The sequence below is a fragment of the Phyllostomus discolor genome, chromosome 14, assembly GCF_004126475.2.
Source record: "Phyllostomus discolor isolate MPI-MPIP mPhyDis1 chromosome 14, mPhyDis1.pri.v3, whole genome shotgun sequence".
NCBI lineage: Eukaryota > Metazoa > Chordata > Mammalia > Chiroptera > Phyllostomidae > Phyllostomus > Phyllostomus discolor.
The window spans coordinates 35,657,255-35,676,640 of NC_040916.2; the positions used below are offsets into that span (position 1 = coordinate 35,657,255).

Here is a 19,386-nt window from a genome sequence, read left to right on the forward strand (position 1 = left end):
AAGTTTTATTCTATTCTTAAACAACACACTCTCTTAGCTCACTTGCTTAGGGCCTGGTCCAGAGGATCTGCTAAGGCCTGGCGGACTCTGCTGTGGTCTCTGGTCTCAGACTGAACACTGTTCCAGGCAAAAAGGCGGCAAACTGTGCCGCTGACCTCAAGAGAAACCTGGTGGTAAGCACAGACAGACCAAAGCAGCCCAGCGTTAAAAACAATTCAAGATGTGAATCCTACTTAACCAGTGAGCAATAGTGCCGCCACTTAATTATACAATTATTATTAGACAGAGCTTAGGCAGAGCTAAGAACTCAAGGTCTCCTGACTCTTGGCCAAAAGCTTTAGGCATTAATCACAGAAAGAACTGAAGTTCGTTTCTTGAATCATCACAGCAACAAATAGGCGAGTGGGATCAAGACGTACAAATCGCCGGTTATAAAAATAGTCATGGGATGTCACGTCAGCACAGGGAGTAGCGTCCGTGATACTGGAGTAGTTACGTATGGTATTAGGTAGGTACCCATGCCCCCAGCGCACCTGTGAAGGGCAGTCTCTAACGTGGCCATTGATGAGCCAACCGGTCTTTACACCCTTTTGTAGTCCCCGGCCTTTGAGCGTAGGCTGGATTTAGTGACTCACTTCTACCCGAGAGCACAGAAATGCTGGCGTGTCACGTCCAAGATCTAGAGAGACTGCAGTATCCCTCTTGTGTGAAGGAAGCCAGCTGCCCTGTCGTGAGGCAACCGTGTGGGAAGATTCAAGGGACAAAACTAAGGGAAGCCTCCGAGCAACAGCCACCGAGGGACGGAAGCCCTCGGTGCGGCAGCCTAAAGGGACAGCCCGCGGCAGCTGGGACAGAGATGTCCCGAGGCGCGTCTTCAGCTGAGACGGCGCAGCAGCCCGGGGGCAGCCTGACTGTGGCCCCAGGAGGCCTGCACTCAGAGGCATGCCGCTGCGCTGTGCCCAGGTTCCTGACCCTCAGAAACAGTGAGATTTGTTGTTTTCAGCCACTAATTTGGGGGCAGTTTTTTACACAACAATAGATAATACAGAACTTCACTTTTTTCACAAGTAAAAAAAGGTGTTTTTTTTTTTCTAATATGGAATTGAAATCTACTTGTGACTTTCATCTACAATAGATACAAATCTATTAGGTTAAAAACCTTCACACCACTTGAATCTGCCAATAATCCTATTTATCCTTTTATTTCCTTCAATTATTTTTCACATGGCTTTCAGACCCCCTACCATTCTGGTCATTCTCCTCTTAACATTGGTTGATCTCCCCCTTAATACACCCCAAATGGAGCACAACATACCAGGTATGGTCTGGTCAGCAACTGCACCCCATGAAACTAACACCTCCCACGATGCAGGCACTCCACAACAGCCATGTGAAACAATCATAAAAGAAAGTAAAGGGTACCATAGCCCTGACCAGTGTGGCTCAGTTGATTGCCATCATTCCACAAAGCTAAAGGCCACTAGTTCGATTCCAGGTCAGGGCACATACCTGGGTTGTGGGTTCAGTCCCCAGCTGGGGAGCATACAGAGACAACCGATCCATGTTTCTCTTGCACATTGATGTTTCTCTCCCTCTTGTTCTCCCTCCTTTCCCCTCTCCCTAAAAACAAATAAATAAAATCTTTTTTATGTTTTTTAAGATTTTATTTATTTATTTTTAGAGAGAGAAGGGAGAGAGAAAGAGAGAGAGAAACATCAATGTGCAGTTGCTGGGGGTCATGGCCTGCAACCCAGGCATGTGCCCTGACTGGGAATCGAACCTGCGATGCTTTGGTTCGCAGCCCGAACTCAATCCACTGAGCTACGCCAGCCAGGGCTAATAAATAAAATCTTAAAAAAAGAAAGAGTGCCATAAAAGAATTACAAATGAAATGCAATGGGAGATCAGAGGGGTACTGAGGTTTCCTACTAAGAATGGGTTTGAAGGATTGTTAATATCCTAATATGCACAGATGGAAAGGGAAAGAGTACTAACATTTATTGTGCATCTACTATGCCAGGCCTTATGCTAAATACTCCTATATATTTATCTATGTAATTCTTACAACGCTATAATCTCATTTTACAGATAACACTAATGCTCAGAGACATTAGGTACATGTCCAAGGTCACACAGTGAAAGGTACAGAAGAATGGGCCAAAAGGGTGTGTCTCACTACAATCCTGTGACCTTTCCACTACAACACTGTGACATTTGCAGGGGTGAAAACAAGAGGGATAAGTAAGATTGAGGGCATCTTGAGCCTGATGTCAGTCAAAGTTTTAGAAGCTGGAATTCAACTTGTTTGAATAAATCACTGTGTGATGCAGTGATTTCTCACTCATTAGCTGACACGTGTAGGGCAGTGCTTCCTACACTTCTCTCCATAAGGGCCCAAGAGACTGAGCATATCTTTGGAGAGCCCTTAAGCATGAAATTTTTTAAAGTCTTTGAATTTTACCTTAGAAATAGTGTGAATATTCCATTGTCTGTATTATCTTTCTGTTTTGATATAAAAACAATATATATTTATCTAAGTCTTCACGTAAAATTGACGGCCACTCCGTAAGTGTGTGCCATGTGACGTGACCACACACTTATCCCTTGGCACACAGAATCTTCTCTCTAACGCTGTGAACGCTCCTGTTGGAAAAGCATCAGTCACACAGAACAAAGTAAGCTACTTCTTCGCAAATCAAGAACCAATGATCCACACTGAGGATTCTTCAATACCAAAGGAAACGCAAGTCACAGTTATTTGCCACAGTCTTATTTTCTAAATATGAGAACCTCCTACTAAAAGCAGAAAAACAACCCTGCTGACCCACATATAGGGAGGAAACACCCTTTTCTCCATGTAACCACAGTAATAAAGAACCTCTGTTGGGGAGTAAAAATGCACCTTAATAGTCCCCGTGAGCCTTTTAAAGCCATAAGAAATAAGGTCCTGGACCTGAAAATGGGCCAGGTAGAACATGCAGAAAATTTTAATTATCCTTGCCAATGGTCCACTCTATTAAAAGGTAATCAATAGATGCCTTAAATTTTTTCCAGAGTGCTTTCAAATACATTATTTTGTTCAACTTCAGAGCCCATTCCCAGACTGAAACAGGAGCAGGTACTATCCCCATTTTTCAGATCTAGAAATCAGAGCCAATAGGAGGGTAAGTAGCTCTTCCAAGATGGTAATCAGCAGCAAAGGGAAACTTAAATCCTGGCTTCCAGCTTGCCAATCTACTGAGGAAATCTGCATCTTTTCAGGCTTATTTTGAAGTGTTTCCCAAACTGCAGCATATATCAAGTCCATCACATGCTGTCCATTCAGTAAGTAACTGATAAACTCCACCTCACACATGGAAGAGGCTGAACACAGTCATGTAACTAGGGACATAGGACAGGACCCCAGTTCTCTTATGGTACGTTCCTAGTACTGGCTTTTAAAAAGACAGAGAGAGGAAAAAATCATGAAGTTGGAGGGAAGATAAGCAGGTTAAAATCCCTTACACACACACACAAAATTACATACTCAGTATACCTAAAATTAATAGAATACTGTATGTCAATTGTAATTGAAAAATTTTTTAAGTTATACCTAATGATACCTAAACTCAATGTTGGTTTTTTTTTAACCTAACAATATACTGTTCCAGCTTAATTGCTTGTCTTTTCCATCATTGTATATTTTTTTCCTTCCTGTGTGGAAGCTCTCTACCCCTAAACCCTAAGGTAAAACTGTTCGTGGTACCCTCCTTTGAAATGAGACCTCTAGACTATGCCATATAAAGGAAAATGGGCTCCTAGGCGTTTCTCCTGTCTAGTAAAATTTCAGTGACAACACATGTCAACCCTGGAGACCAAAAATTAAAAAAAAAATCTACTTGGATTTACTGTGAAAAAAAAAAGATTTCTAGCACATTAAAACCTACATGTTAATTCCTGTGCCATGAACTTCTTTAAGTATTCTATGAAGTCTACAACAAAGGGAGGGAAATTAAGTGTGAGGATCACCACCTATGAATCTGGGTGGAACAAAGACTTCGCCTTTCATTATGCAGAGAACCAAATTGCCAAAAAAAAAAAAAAAAACGCTCGGCTCAGACACCATGCATGGTTAGTGACTGCGAATCTGGGTACAGAGGAGGCAAAAATCCGATGCTGGTCAAACGCTGTCTCTGCCTGCCCCCGCCTCCGGCCCTTTTGGCCAAGGCCTGGCCCCAGAGCTGCAGCCCCAACCTCTTTCTCCCATTATAGGGAACCGGCTTAACCCCGGGAGCTCTACGACCTCCCACGTCTCCCAGGCAGGCGCCCCCGCCCGCCCGGGCTCAACCCTGGTTCCTAATCCAGTCGCCGCCCTCCCCACCCCCCATGCCCGCCCCAACCCCCAAAGGCTGCTCCCATAGACTGCCGAGGTAAGAACGGCAGAGCCCGGCCCCGCTGGGGCTGCCCCTGGCTGCCGCTGGCTCCCAGCTCCGCACTCCCCGCTCCTCCGGCCAAGGCGTGTCCACTTCTCGCACGGGCTCGGCGGAGGCGCGAGGAAGGAAGAATCGGCCCGCCTGCCCCTCTCCCGCCTGTCGGCGTTAGCGAGGTGTGCACGACCCCCGCAGCCGCTTAGGGCTCAGGGGTGTGCAAAGCCAGGGCGCGGGGTCGCAGCGCCCCCCAAGCCTGGCTGGCAGCGAGGGGAAGGTGTGGTCCAGGGGCGGTGGCCTCGCGTCGGCCCGCAGTTCCCAGGTCCTCATTCCCTGGCGCCCGGGCCCTCACCCGCAACCCCAGTCCCACCCAGTCAGCACCCAAGCCTACCCAAGGCCCTGCTCCCCGGCCGCGAGCGCCGCCCTGGGGGTCGTCTGGCTCCGAGCCCCGTCAGATAGTGTCAGGTGGTGACAGGTGGCGACGGGTGACCATGGCAACATGAGGTGTGTGGTGCGGCCCGACCCCGCCTCCCGGAGTCACTCACCTGCGGGGTGAGCCCGGAGAAGCGGCAGAAGCGGCGGAGGAGAAAGCAGCGGGAGGCCGGCTGCCGGGGCCCGAAGCGCCGGCTCCGGGTGGGGCGGGAACGCGAGGGCGGCGGTCTGGATTCGGCGTCGGTCTCGGTCCTCCCTCCGGCGGGCGGCGGGCGTCAGTCCATTAGATCTTCAGTCCGCCCTTCCTCCCGTCCGCCCCTCCCAGGTCGGCGGCCGCTCAGCCCGGCCTCCTGCAGACTGCGGTTGTCAAACGGTGCAGAGCCCGGTTCCAGCGCCGAGCCCAGCCAATCGCCGCGCCTCCCCGAGGCGCCTCAGGACCCCGCCAGTGGGGCGGCCAGGCAGGTGCCTGCGCGGATAGGAGAGTCGCCTGGGAGGGCCGAGTCCGGCGAGGTGAGGACCCTTCCGGACCCACAGGCTCCCGGCAATCGTTCCAAGGACTGGCTGGACCCGGAGGAAGAGAGGTCGCGGGGATTGCGTGAGACCCGCAGCCTGGACGCAGACCCCGGTCGCCGTGACCGTGTGTCCCGAAATAGCGTAGGGGATTGTCGCCTGCCAACCTAGACTCCTCTGCGCATTAGAATTGTCTTTTAATAATCCTCCTGGATAATGTGTTAATACAGGCCAATGAAATTAACCTTTCCTCCTCCTGTTTTTCCAAGTCTCATCCTTCGTGAAACCCCAGCAGCTTAATAACCAACCCCTTCTTGATTCATAGTGATCTGGCTTGAAGCATTTGTCAGTTACTTAATATTCAAGTGTTCATAGTTTTTTACTACCCCTTTGGGTGTAAGCTCATTGGCAGCAAAACCTCAACACGCCCCACGCCTTCGGTGCAGTACGAGGACATCCGTCGTCCAGACCACCCCTCATCTGGACCAATCCAGAAGCTAAGAAGTCAGGACTGATTCTTCTCAAGAAGGAACTTTTCACTACGAGAACTTAGTTTTCGTTCTTCAGAACTCTCTGGGTATTGCCTAGTTGTGTTTCCGGCTTGCAAACCCTAAGGCCCTTGAATGTCTCTATCATTTATTTCTAACCAGAGCTCCCAGGTTCCCTTCCCCTCGGCATTTAACTAGTATTCCACAAATGTACGTGATGCTCAAATGAGCGGAATGAAAGTGTTCAGGGGGTAAAAACCACGTAGACCTAAGGAACACAGGGACACAAGCCTGCAATAACCTGGTACTCACCAAGGCAAAGCGCCAAGAGTGAGCTGGGCCTCCCGAAGTGGGGGAAATGTCTTAAAAAGACTGGTAAGAATGAACACAAACATTTCTGTAAAGGAAGAATTTGCTCCAGTTCAAGACACAAAGAAGTGATAGCTTGAGGAAAAGGTTTTTTTTTTTTAACTCTTTTTTTTAAGATTTTATTTATTTATTTTTAGAGCGGAAGAGGGAGATAGAGAGAGAGAGAGAGAGAAACATCAATGTGCAGTTGCTGGGGGTTATGGCCTGCAACCCAGGCATGTACCCTGGCTGGGAATGGAACCTGGGACACTTTGGTTCCCAGCCCGCGCTCAATCCACTGAGCTACGCCAGCCAGGGCAAGGAAAAGGTTTTAAGAAAAATATTCGCAAATTCAGGGAAAACGATAAGCCCAAAGAGCCAAATTCCAAAACTTCAGTTGTCTAGCCCTGATTAACTCCTGGAGGAAAGTCTTCACTAAGAATTTTCTCAATGATAAATGACCACAAAGAAATATAAACATGACTTAATGTTACCCCCAGGTGTTGATATCTACAACAAAAACAAACTTTATAGAATGTTCAAACTGAAAAAGCGGGCAGATATGATATATCCTGGAAATAGTTTGTCAGTTATTTGGCCAGTATATTTCACTCGAAAACCTATTTCTCAATCTCGATTCTCAAACAACAGTAGTTGCAAAAACCAGGACCATTTAAATATTTCAATATTTAACTGGATCTAGAGTTACTAATTAGGGACAAGCTGACAAACATTTGGCTACCTATTATATGCAGAGTGCTATTAAAAAAACGAACTATGGTATTACCTTGGTTTTGGCATTCATTAAGCACAAAATGTGGTGTTTACCTATGTTATTTAAGCCTCACAATCTCCTTTAAAATGCTTGTTCATTCACATTTGGAGATTAAGGGAAATAACTTGCCCAAGGTCAAACAGTTACTATGTAGCAGAGCCAAGATTCTAGCCATTCTGACTCTTAAATTTTTTTCCCCACTCTACTCTGTAGCAACTGCAAGTTTCAACTTCAAGAAAAAGGACTTTATTCTGACAAGGTAGAGAGAATAAAGGGTCTTATTCATGTTTGTATCCCCTATGTTCTATGACATAGTGTCATCTGCATCTCCGTTTTCAATGAATACCAATCAGAATTGTTAGAAGCAAATACATAACCATTATACAATATTTCCAGAGAAGGGGGATGGGAGGAGGAAAGAAACCAGGCACTGAAACACAAGACATCTGGTACATCTTATTACTTGTACACTGACAAATGCATTGATTGTGTGTTTGCTTCCTAGTGTAACATCAGGTTTTACACTACAACCTTAATAGCTGTCGCCTAAGGTATCACCTTTCCTTCTATACTCGGCCACACTGGTTAAGATTAGATCTGCTTGTCTTTCACTCTAGTTGCTGCAAAGCAGGAATTGTTCTGAAAGGACAAGGCCTTCTCAGATGAAGGACTGTCCTTAGGTCCCGAGGCACTGCCTCCATCTTCCACCAGATATTTATTGAGTGCCTGCCTACTCTGCTTAGGAACTAGGTTAGGCATCATTTAAAAATGCAGGTTCTAACTGGACAGAATGAGTCATCGTGCCTTGTGACCTAAGTGCCTCCAGGCTAAGGTGGACCCCTGTTAACACGACTCTCAAATCTCACTTCTAAAAAGGGGAGTTTTTGGTTTTCTCCCAATAGGAGGAAGAAATCTGAGCCCAAGCTTAGGTTGGGACATCTTGCCTCAAGCTGTTCAGGGGAAGTTCAGTGGGGAAAAGGGAACTTGCTTTAAAAGCTCTACTCTTTGTTAGAACACGCCCTCGTAAATGCACACACCAAAGAGCTGCGTGCTTCCCAGCAAGCAGCGCCCCAGTTCTGGGACAACAAAGTGCCACCCTCGCTGCTTCTCCTTCAAGCAGATTGAAGGACTAGGTACATGGAATACCAGTTCTCCCAGAGCTCCTGTCCAGACCAGACCCCTAAACAAAAGCTTAAATTACATGTGCATGGGTAAACCTAATAAAGAAAACTATACTCTTGTTTCAACATAAAGGAGATGTACTTCCAAAATTTTCTATTTATTGACTTGAGAAATATCAATTTGTTGTTCCATGTATTGATGCATTCATTGGTTGATTCTTGTATGTGCCCTGACCGGGGATCAAACCCACAACCCTGGTGTATAGCGACCACACTCTAATCAAGCCAAGTTTCTAGTTTCAGTAACAACGCAATCTTGAAGATAAGTCCCCAGGCAACAATCCTCCCACCTCCACCTCAGCTTTGCCCCTGGCCCTGGGAGCCATTTTTCCTGTTTTCCTTTTAAACATAGAAATTTAAAATTGATTTTAGAGAGACAGGAAGGGAGAGAAAAACATCGATTTGTTGTTCCACTCACTTATGCATTCATTGGTTGATTCTTGTATGTGCCATCACCAGGGACTGAACCCACAACCTTGGAGTTTCAGGACACTCTAACCATCTGAGCTACTTGGCCAGGGCCTAAGCGTCAGCTGTTTTTATTTAAGAACCTACCTTTTAGCATGACCTGCTGTTCTCCTTCATGAACTCTACATGCCAGTTCCACTGTAAAAGAGGATTTGCTCATGTGATTAAGTCAAAGGGCCTGGAAACGGGGAGATTGGCCTGGGGTTTCCAGGTGGGTCCATCACCATCACATGGGTCCTTAAAAGCAGAGACCCTTCCCCACCTGGGTCAGAGGGAGCTATGACTATGGACTTGGGCTCCGAGAGATGCTTTGAAGGTGAGAGTAGACCATAAGCCAAGGAACGCTGCCTCCAGAGGATGCAAGAGGCAAACACGCAGATTCTTTCCTAGAACATCCAGAAAGGAATGTGGCCCTCCAGGTACCTCGATTTTAGCCCAGTGGCATTCCTGGGCCAGTTGCTGTGGCCAGTGAGGCCCATGTCAAACTTCTGACCTAGAGAACTGGTAAGATGATGATTTTAAGTCACTAAATCTGCAGTAACTTTACAGCAGCAACAGATACTATGACACAAACTCAAAGAGATTCTTTAAGATGAATCAAGTGATTTAAGAAGGGATCAGGTTTACAGATGGAATATTAAGGAATTAGTGTTAATTTTTGTTAGGGTATAGTATTGTGGCTACCTTTTAAAACTGTTTGTTAGAGATACATACTGAAATGTTTATAGATGACATGATAGGGTATCTGAAATTTGCTTTAAAATACTGCCCTTCTACCCCCTAAAAACAATGGGAGAATAGGTAAGACATTACATTAGCAAAAGACTTGTTAATTATATCAAAGTTGGGGACTCATGAGACTATTCTGATTGTATGTACTTGAGATTTTCCACAGTAATTTAAACAAAACAAGAAAAACGTGAGTTCACTTAGACCATGTGACACATTAGATTAGCACTGTCCAGAGGAATTTTGTGATAAAGGAAATGGTACGTTATCAGCACCGTTCAGTGCAGCAGCCACTAGCCCTGTGGCAACTGGGCACTACTGGAAACCTGAAATACAGCTAGTGCAACGAAAAACTTTCCATTTTATTGTACTTTCATTAGCTAAAAAGCCCAGCATAGCTAGTGGCTACCATATTGCCCAGTGCAGCTCTAGACACTGGGAGAGGGGCACGCTGCCACAGTATCGGCACGAATTGAGTCGGCGCACATCTGGTCTAAACACACATTTTTGTCTGCCCGGACTCTTTCCTTCTCCTGCCGACAGCAGTGCCCAGCTCCCACCAGCGGTAGGGCCTGAGACCCAGGCTCCAGTACAGCGCCTTCCTGGCCACAGCAACTGGCCCAGGAATGCCTGAGCCGGGGCAGTCACGATCCTTGCTTGGAATTCTGTGTATTAGGAAGTCAAGCAGCTTCCTGGATTAGGAGTTACACGGACGGAACCCTAGCACTACTTGCCTTCTTGTTCCCTCGATACACGGGGGTTCCTGAGAGTAAAGCCAAAATGAAGATAAAGATGGACAGTGTCTTGGATCTCAGGTTTTTCTTTCCCTTGTTTTAGTTCAACATGTCCATAAATTCCCTTTTTGTGTATGCCATTTTCGAGTTAAGTTCTAACATTTGCCACCTAAAAAAGTCTCAATACAAAGTGCCGTACAAAAATTTCCTCTGGTGTCTTCACGTGGTCTTTTCTCTTTATGTACCCACACAAAACTTCTTACACACCAGGGGACTGGCAAAAATAGTAAGACTAATTGCACCGCTATGCAGACTGAGTGTGTCCCCCCAACATTTGTACGTGGAAGCCCTGACCCCCCTCCGTTTGACTGTCCTGGAGACAGGGCCTTTGAGACGATCAAGGCAGATGCCTGATGCGACCGAAGTGCTGCCCTTTCACAAAGAGGAAGGGACAACAGAGCTCTCAGCCAAGTGGGGGCACAGGGGGAGGCAGCGATCTGCAGTCCAGGAAGAGTCCTCGCCAGGACCCGGCCGTGCTGGCGCCATGACTCGGACTCCCGGCCTCCAGAACTCTGAGAAAGTGGATCTGCTGTCTAAGCCGCCCAGGGGACAGCATTTGCTAAAGCACTCGGGGCAGCGTAACGCAGGCACCCGGCACAACGGCCCGGGTGCGTGTTACCACCGGCTCCCTCCGTCATCAGAGTGCGGTAGACCTCATTAGCACAAACAGTGAAAGATCAATGTTTTCTGCTCCCACTCTTGACTTCAGCTTAGACTGAAACAGCTTTTCAACTGGTTTTTACTTTTTTAAATAACAAAAAGATCAGTCCAGCTATCTTGAATCTCACTATCAAGTGCATTATAATAATAATATAGAAAAAAATGTTTTAAATGAGGTTAAGCAGCTAGAATTATTATTAGCAGTAATGGGGGGAGTTGATAAATCATATAGTCAAAGTACTAATCTTTTTTAACTTTTCATACTTTAATTCAGTATCAATAGGTTAAGAAAGTAAATTTTTTCCTGAGTATTGATTTGCAGACAACGTTTAGGAGAAATGACACACATTAGTTTCACAAAGAGTAATATTCACTGATCTCTCTAAATGCAATTTTAATCCTTATGTTAAGCTAAGTACAATAATAATTTAATACAATAAGCCAAATACACACAAAACCCACATATCCTGATCTACAGAAGTGGTTTCCATAGCCACATACAGTTTTATTAGTCAAGTACAGATTTCCGCGATGAACAAGCACTAACAAGTGTTCACAAAACACTACCGGAACGCTTATCCTGCCGTCGGCTTTTTCAGCAATGACATTCCTGTTACCGAAAGGCTTTATTTTTATTGAGAAGGGAAATCTGACCTGGGAAAATGAGTCCTCTTAAAACTTGACAAATAGTATGTTATAAGCCGAGAGGTTTTAAATCAAAAAGACTTCAACACAGAAGCATTCATGAAACTTTTAGTTTCTCCCTCCCACACATCACTCTTTATCAAAAGGAAGTATTAAAACAAATTATTACCTTAAGACAGATAAACACCCCTATAAAGACTGTATTTTCTTCTGTCATCTTTCCTTAAAAGAAACACAAACCACTTCACTATCTTTTAGTAACCCCTCGGACTACTGTAGTCTAAAAACATTCCGGTTTGGCTGTCATGTCTCAGCTCTCATAAAGGCAAAGGCGCTGTTTGGACCTCACTTGTTAAGCAGCATAGCCCACAAGGGCACAGGTCCACCTGAGACATGGATACCACTTCACTGTTCAGACAATCCCAAGTCAGGTTCTGCATGGTGTGCAAGGTCCTTCAAATTACACATGGTCATTAAAACCCTGTAAGTAATGCAGGTGTGGTAGCACCACGGCGGGCTGTTAAAGGCTCAGCTATCTCCCCAAAATCGAAGACATGAAAAAAAAGGTGGGAAACTCTGTCCTTTTCCATCTTTCACTCACATGGTTAGTTGTCAGGACCTTACCATGTAAAACATATGATTATTTTTATACTCGGTCTCCTCAGAAGACAACAAAGCTTCAGAAAGTACAGAAGTTGTCAAGATCCATAGTTGGCTTCATCGAAAGCTTTTCTAGCTCGTTTTAACTCTTCATTCATAGTAAGCAAGTCTTTCACTCTAGCAAATTTCCTTGGATCCTTCCGAATCAAGAAGACGATATCTTCAACTTGTACCCGCCCTTGTCTTCCGATTGACATTGCCTTGTGAGTCTATTACAAAGAAACATATTAAATTTATTTTTAAATCTAATATTTTACTCTTTTAATTTGCATGTATTTAATGCTGGTGAATTTGAAGATTCTTTCTCTTCTAACCATCACAGCCATTCATTTGTGAATTATCGTTCTATTCGTGTCCTCTGTCCACTTTCTACCACATGATTAGCAATGTCTCTCTTGCTTTATAAACATATTTTAATTTTAAGGACATGAAAGCTATCAAATTTATTGATGTTTCTTGTTTGTTTTTTGATATGTGTAGTTTTGGGGGAAATTACTCTTGTAATTTCTTTGTAATCACCAATTTCATTTAAAATTGGCGTCCATCTCAATAGTGCTGGGTTTTCTTGCAATCAGCTCTCCCCCATCATTATGTACTAATCCTGTGCACAAAGGCTCACCACTGCGTGATTTCCAGTGGCTGAAACGGGGAGACTAAACAGTAAGGCTTTAAGTAGATAAATCTGGGCACATGGATTCAATTAATATTATGAAACCATTAATGACAGAGATTATTATGCAATAACATGGGGAAATGCTCCAGCCTTACCTAAGTGGGAAATAAAAAACACAAAAACCCAGGCTATTAGACTGTATTAATATATACATGATTTCAATTTTGTAAATTAAAAAAATACATGCAAAAAGACAAAAGAATATTCACCAAAATCCTAGCATTAGTTGTCTCTACAGGGAGTGTGCATACATGTGTGTGTACACGAGGCCTGTCCAGAAAGTACCCAACCATGTACTATGAAAAAAACAGTTACTATAGAAGATACAAGATACAAGAAACACTGTACACAGGACAATGACACCTCAGTCCCCTTCAGACTAGGCACCTTGGGACCTCACACAGTTCCCCCAACCACCATCAGCTGCCCCATTGTATTTTTCCGATTTTCATTGGCAGCCTGAAACCTTTTCCCTTTCAAAGATCATTTTAGTTTAAGGAAAAGGCAGAAATCGCAGGGCACCAAACCTGGCTGTAGGGGAGCTGAGTCACCTGGGTGATTTGATGTTTCTCAAAAAAAAAAAAAAAAAAAAAAAAAACCTCTGCATGAGACATGATGCATGAGCAGGCACGTTGTCATGATGAAGCTGCCAATCACGCTGCCCATAGCTGCAGCCTTCTGAATCATCCACAAAGTTTCCACAGAGGAATGTTCAAGCTTAATGCAAAATTTGATGCAGATTTGTTGCTCTATTCACTCAGTCATTTTGAATGCGATGGCCACACAGTGCACATGCTCACTCAGTGGCATCTAGCGCCCCCCACTGACTAGTACAGTGAAGTGGTCATTGTTCAAGCATGTGCATTCCAGTCTGCCCTCCTTGGCTGCCAGGTTACATAGATGTTGCGTAAACTATTATCCTTATATTAACAATGGCTGTACTTTTTCCGGACAGACCTCATGTATATATATGTATACACACACACAAAATCTCCATTCTTAAGAATAAACAGTAAAGAATAACTTCCACAGAACAGGCACCCAAATGGATAGCTTATTTCTAAAGGATGCCATAGTTATAGTCTTATCTAAAATTAGAATTTCAAATCTATTTTTAATTAACTAAGATCAATTACAAAAAAAAACTTACCATTTCAGTGATGAACTCTATAACGAGATCTTCGAGAATATCCACCGATTCAGTATAAGGATTCTGGTCATCTCCAAACCCATACATCATACATCGTACTGTGAAAGAATACTCATTTGTGTTTACTGGAACAAATTCAACCATTTGAACAATACTTTTTCAAATTAGAATTGAACCAAGCTGCAGAATATACGGGTACAAAAACATATTTACATTGTATTTGTTGTCTCCAAGTATGATTTTGGTGTGAAAGGCTTCAACCAGTCTCATAACCAACTGTTCCTACCTAGTAGGTAGGGACCTCTATCATCTACTCACCAACCTTCCCAGAATTCCTTTAAAAAAAATTTGTATTTATTTTTTTTAGAGAGGGGAGAAGGGAGAAAGAGAGGGAGAGAAACATTGATCAGTTGCCTCTCACGCCCCCAACTGAGGACCTGGCCCAAAACCCAGGCATATGCCGTAACTGGGAATCGAACCAGCAACCTTTCAGTTTACATGACAACACCCAACCTGCTGAGCCAACTGGTCAGAGCCCATAATAGCTTCAAATAGGCAGGGACAGGGTGAATGGCAATGACTTAGCCCTTGGGAGGTAGTCAGTAGGACATCAGAAACAGAAGGCAAAATCCTTTCTGACAGTACCATAGGGAAAAGGACATGAGAGAAAGCGTTCCAATTACCTTCCTGTAGGAAGAATGGGGCAATCAAAAGAGACAACAAAGGGCTTCCTACACAGAACCCTGACATTTCACTCCCTAGATCAATGCAACTGCCAGCAAAGCCCTTTCAGACTGTGTCTGAAGGAACCATAAAAAATGCAAGAGAAGAAAAGTATAATACAGAATAATAAAAATAATTGCTAATAGCAAAAACTTATATAGCCCTTACTCTATAGGGTGGGGCAAAAGTAAGTTTGTGAGTATGAAAAATACAGTTTATACTTTTATTATTATATTATTTTCCTTACGAACAACAGTAAACCGAGTTTTGCCCCACCCTGTACGCCAGGGGCTGTTTTAAGCCTTTCATGCATATAACTCATTTAATCCTCACAACAATGCTTTTACATAAATACTATCATCATCCCCATTCTATAGAAACAACAAAATTGAGGCACCAAGTTAGTGACTTACCCAAAGTCACAGATAGTAAGAGATGGAACCTGAACTTGAACCCAACTGATCAGGCTCCAGAGGCTATATTCCTACCCACAACAGTAGCACCACTGTTCCTGGTAGTTTGGGGCAAATGGGACACAAATTAATAGTAATCCTATATCCCAAATAATCCCCGTTAGTCCACAGACAAGCTTTAAGAAGTCCTCAAACACTCCTAAAATTATACGCAAAAACTTTATACATTATGTGTGTGCGTGCGTTTTTCTAGGAAGAAAAATCAACTCTTATCAGATTCCCAAAGAAGCAATTAAATGTGAAAAAACTGTCATACATTGGAAATGCTTTTTATCTTAATGTGAGTGGTGGTTACAAGTATATGTATATATGTAAGATTCATCCACAATTTATTCTGTGTAAATTTTACTTAAAAAAAAAAAAAAAAAAAAAAAAAGGAAAGGGACACCCGGCACTTCTCAAGGCAGACGTGTACCTTAAGAATAACTACTTAACCCTGGGACTGTGCCAGTGGCAGCTGTCCCTCAGTGGCACAGAGAGGAAAAAAAGAGTAACTACTTAAGAAAAGCAAAAGCTGATAGAAGTTAAGAGAGAAGAAAGTAGACCAGACCTAGGGAAGGAGTGAGAGGGGTGCCTCGGAAGCCAGCCGGGGATAGAGGTATCCCCAAGGGTGTACACTGGCAGGAGCCTTCAGGTCCAGATACAAGAGGGAGAAAACAAACACAGAAGCCAATGTTCTCGGTCTCTCACTCATTCCTTCTCATCCTTTCTCTCTCTCTCCTTTGGTTTCTGAAACTTTTTTTTGGGAAGGGGGGAGATAATTTCAGACTTACAGAAGAGTTGCAAAAATAGTACGGAGTTCCTGAATATCCTATATCTAGCTCCCCCCACCTTTTTAAAGGATTTTACTTATTTATTTTTAGAGAGAGGGAGAAAAACAGCAATGTGTGGTTGCCTCTCACATGTCCCCAACTGGGGACCTGGCCCACAACCCAGGCATGTACCCTGAGTGGGAATCGAACTGGTGACCCTTTGGTTTGCAGGCCAGCACTCAATCCACTGAGCTACACCAACCAGGGCCAGCTTCCCCTTATATATTAACATCTTACATAACCATAGCCATTTATCAAAACTAAAAGGTTAACACTGGTACAACTACAAAAGTTACTCATTGCGCCAGTTTTCCCACTAATGTCCTTTTTCTGTTCCAGGATCCCTCAATATTTAGTTGTCATGCCCCCTTAGTTTCCCGATTTGTGACAGTTCCTCAGACATTCCTTGTCTTTCATGACCTTGACTTCTAAAGAATATTGGTCCGTTACCTTGTAGCACGTCCCTCAATTTGGGCTTGTCTGATACCTTCTCATGACTGGATTATGGCTGCGCATTACCAAAAAGGGTACTACAAGGGTGATGTGCCCTCTTAATGCACCATATCAGAAATACGTGATGTCAACATGTCACTGGTGATAACTTTGATGACATGGCTGAAGTACTGTCTGCTAGGATTCTCCAAAAATAATAATGCCCTTATTATTCTCCTTGAAAATGTAGAATTCACCAGTACGGAAATATATTTCACTGGAAAACATATTAGATAGGAAGTATATCAACTGTATTTGTTTAAAGGGTCTGTGAAGATAAACACCAGCAGATGCTTTGAAACTTTCTATGTTATAGTAGCAAAAACAAAAAGAAATGTATTTTAAGGTATAGGAGAGGAGATCTTGGTCAGTAAGATATAACAAAATTTCAACAAGACAAGGACAAGGAGAAAGCTGTGAAGATTCCAAATTCTTTTCATCATAAAAATAATGCAATCCAAGGAGAATAAGTTTCTGCTGCCCTGACTACTGTGGTCAGTGGATTGAGCACCAACCTGCGAACTGAAGGGTCGCTGGTTTGATTCCCAGCCAGGGCACATGCTTGGGTTGCAGGCCAGGTCCTGGGTTGGGGCGTGAGAGAGGCAACCAATCGATGTATCTCTCACACATCGATGTTTCTCTCTTTCTCCTTCCCTTCCTCCCCTCTGAAGGTAAATAAATAAGAATCTTAAAAAATACGTAAAGTTTCTGCTATGAACCAACTATGCAAGCCTCACTCTGGGGTGCTCTGGTGTAGGAATTCCATGTGCAGGTTGACACAAGTGAAACTACATACCAATGGAATGAATGGCATCCGAGATGGAGTAAGGAGCAGTGAGCTTTAGGCGAGGAACTGAGATATGCAGAAAAATCTGAGTGGTTAAAAAAATGAAAAAACACACTGGTGCTGCAGTTTCAACAGCCTTTGGGAACTGCTTACATCTGGAGCAACGTAAACGAACCAGGTACTCATGTGTTGCCCCACTGGTCAATCCTCAGCCGTGACTACATGTAAGGGACCTGGGACTGGGAGATGGAGAACGTTCTCATGGTGCCTTTCAGGGTTTGGGCTGGACCAGTCCCCTATGCTGCTGACAAAAAGGTCGAACCTGTCTATTGAGGGAGAATAGAGGATCAATACATTATACGCCACTAGCCACTATAAGGCCCCACACTGTTTACCACCTGCCCATCTTAGTCCAAAGCTCCAACCAACTCCATGTCTACCCTCAGCACCTGTTCCAGGGTCCACCTAACCTTTGGCTTATAGTCAAAGTCGTCCCTGCTTCTACTGCTGCAAAGGTCAGGGACAGCAAAAAGACATGGAGGTGTGTTCTTAGGTCCCAAATTGAAACCCTCATCACAGTTCCGCACTTAAAAAAAGAATGTGTGTGAATTAATATATAAATTGGGATTTGGATATTACTAGCTATGACAAGTTAAATTTAACTTTATAGGCAAGTCTCAGAATAGTGTCCCTACAGGGAAACAGATTCAGAACAATACATCTACTTTAAATGCACATGTCCAAAACTCTTTATCATCTATAATAAGATCACTGTAAATATTACTTACATTCTTTAGAAAAAAGTCTCTTTCTTTTACCCTGTCCACCTTCTGCACCTCCTCCAATTTCTTCATTTTCTTCCTCAAACTAAAAGTTAAAATGTATACGTGAAAATGTCAAGTAATTGCAATGCATTTTATTTTTAAATAATTAACATTTTCCCCCATTTTCAACACTGACATCATGCCAAAAAGCGAAAAGCAAGCAGCAAAAAGACCCATGAAGCCATAGCGTTTCAGTCCAACCGCCGGCTCACGCACAGATGACTTCTATAATGTCCCTATACTGTCCTGGAAGAGGTCTCATGACCATATTTTTCTCTTTTAACCAACTCAGTTGGCCTATTGCTAAACAGTTTTACAAGAGTTGGTACTGAACCAAAGCAAGCAAAGCTAATACTAAGTGCTGCTTACGCAGAGCTAGAAACTCTTTTTAAGTAAGCCTTAGCCCCATTTTATGACATGAAAAACCAAGGACATAAGTTAAATAACTTGCTCGCAGAGAACAGCAATTTTGAAACCCAGGTTCCGACTTCCGGTCCATACTTCAAGTACATAGTTTTGTGAGCAGTTGAACTGTTGGTTCATAATGAGCTCTCGTAAACATTAGCTTTGACCTCCGATGATCCTCTAGGCGTTGTAAAGGGCGTCTGGAAGATACGGACCAAAAGCAAAGGGCAAGGGGCCACCTCTCCCTTCACGTCCTGCCCCTCGTACTGAAACGACGAAGGGAAACAACCTAGCAGGGCGTCAAGGCGCCAGCTTTGCCAGTTGATTCACTAAGGAAAACAGACTCGACTCCGAACTCGCCTCCGCTACTGTACCCGAGGGAGTAAAGGAAAGAGCAGGTTGAAACAGGTGGTCACTCACAGTAGGGTCCTCTTCCTCATCCGCCATCCCACCAGCCAGCCTACACACCCGACCCGCCTCGCTCCCAGTGAATTTTACTACTTCCGCTGTCTCACTTCCGGTGACGCGCGGCCGCGGCCGGGGCGGGGCCTAATCGGGCGAGCCAGCAGGAACGGTGCGCGTGCGCGCTGCCTAGGGGCGGAGCCAGGGCACGCCCTAGGGATTTGGGGATGAGGTCTGAAATCCTGAGGAATTAAACATTAGCGAAGAAAAGGAAGCCTAGGCGGCGTATGTCACCCTAAATTTGCTTCTGCATATGGAGTCACCACTCTCTGATTCGAGACTTCCAGTTATGGATGGATCGTTGTGGGACCACGTGGTCTTGGGCTGCCCCCCAAGAGTGATGTTTAAATTGTATTTAAACAATTCCAGGCCCTGGGTGGTATGGCTCAGTGGATGGAGCACCAGATTTGCGAACCAAATGGTTGCTGGTTCCATTCCCAGTTAGGGCACTGCCTGGGTTTCAGGCTAGGTCCCCAGTAGGGGGCGCTT

At 44.2% G+C, this 19,386-nt stretch overlaps 2 protein-coding genes and 1 long non-coding RNA gene across 6 annotated transcripts in view; 1 reads left to right on the forward strand and 2 right to left on the reverse strand.

The window, feature by feature from the left end:
* The window catches only part of WDR47 (WD repeat domain 47), a 41,489-nt gene extending 36,221 nt beyond the window's left edge, over positions 1–5,268 (reverse strand). For 2 of the 4 annotated variants that reach the window (XM_036015349.1, XM_036015347.1), the window contains exon 1: positions 4,952–5,218. The gene's annotated coding sequence lies outside the window, so the exon portion shown is untranslated. Of the gene's footprint in view, positions 1–4,951 lie in introns of all 4 variants that reach the window. The other 2 variants (XM_028503209.2, XM_028503207.2) reach the window with 2 other exon arrangements.
* LOC118498149 lies at positions 2,649–5,592 on the forward strand. The gene is made up of 2 exons (XR_004900670.1): positions 2,649–4,585; positions 5,164–5,592. It is a non-coding gene; the product is annotated as an uncharacterized LOC118498149 (long non-coding RNA).
* Positions 5,593–11,035: 5,443 nt separating this feature from the next.
* Positions 11,036–18,987, reverse strand: TAF13 (TATA-box binding protein associated factor 13). Its single transcript, XM_028502802.2, has 4 exons — positions 18,856–18,987; positions 17,995–18,073; positions 13,920–14,017; positions 11,036–12,305 (listed from the first exon to the last, which is right to left on the reverse strand). Exons 1-4 carry the CDS (start codon positions 18,880–18,882, stop codon positions 12,135–12,137), a joined length of 375 nt encoding a protein of 124 aa, XP_028358603.1. The 5' UTR covers positions 18,883–18,987; the 3' UTR covers positions 11,036–12,134.
* Positions 18,988–19,386: the final 399 nt, after the last annotated feature.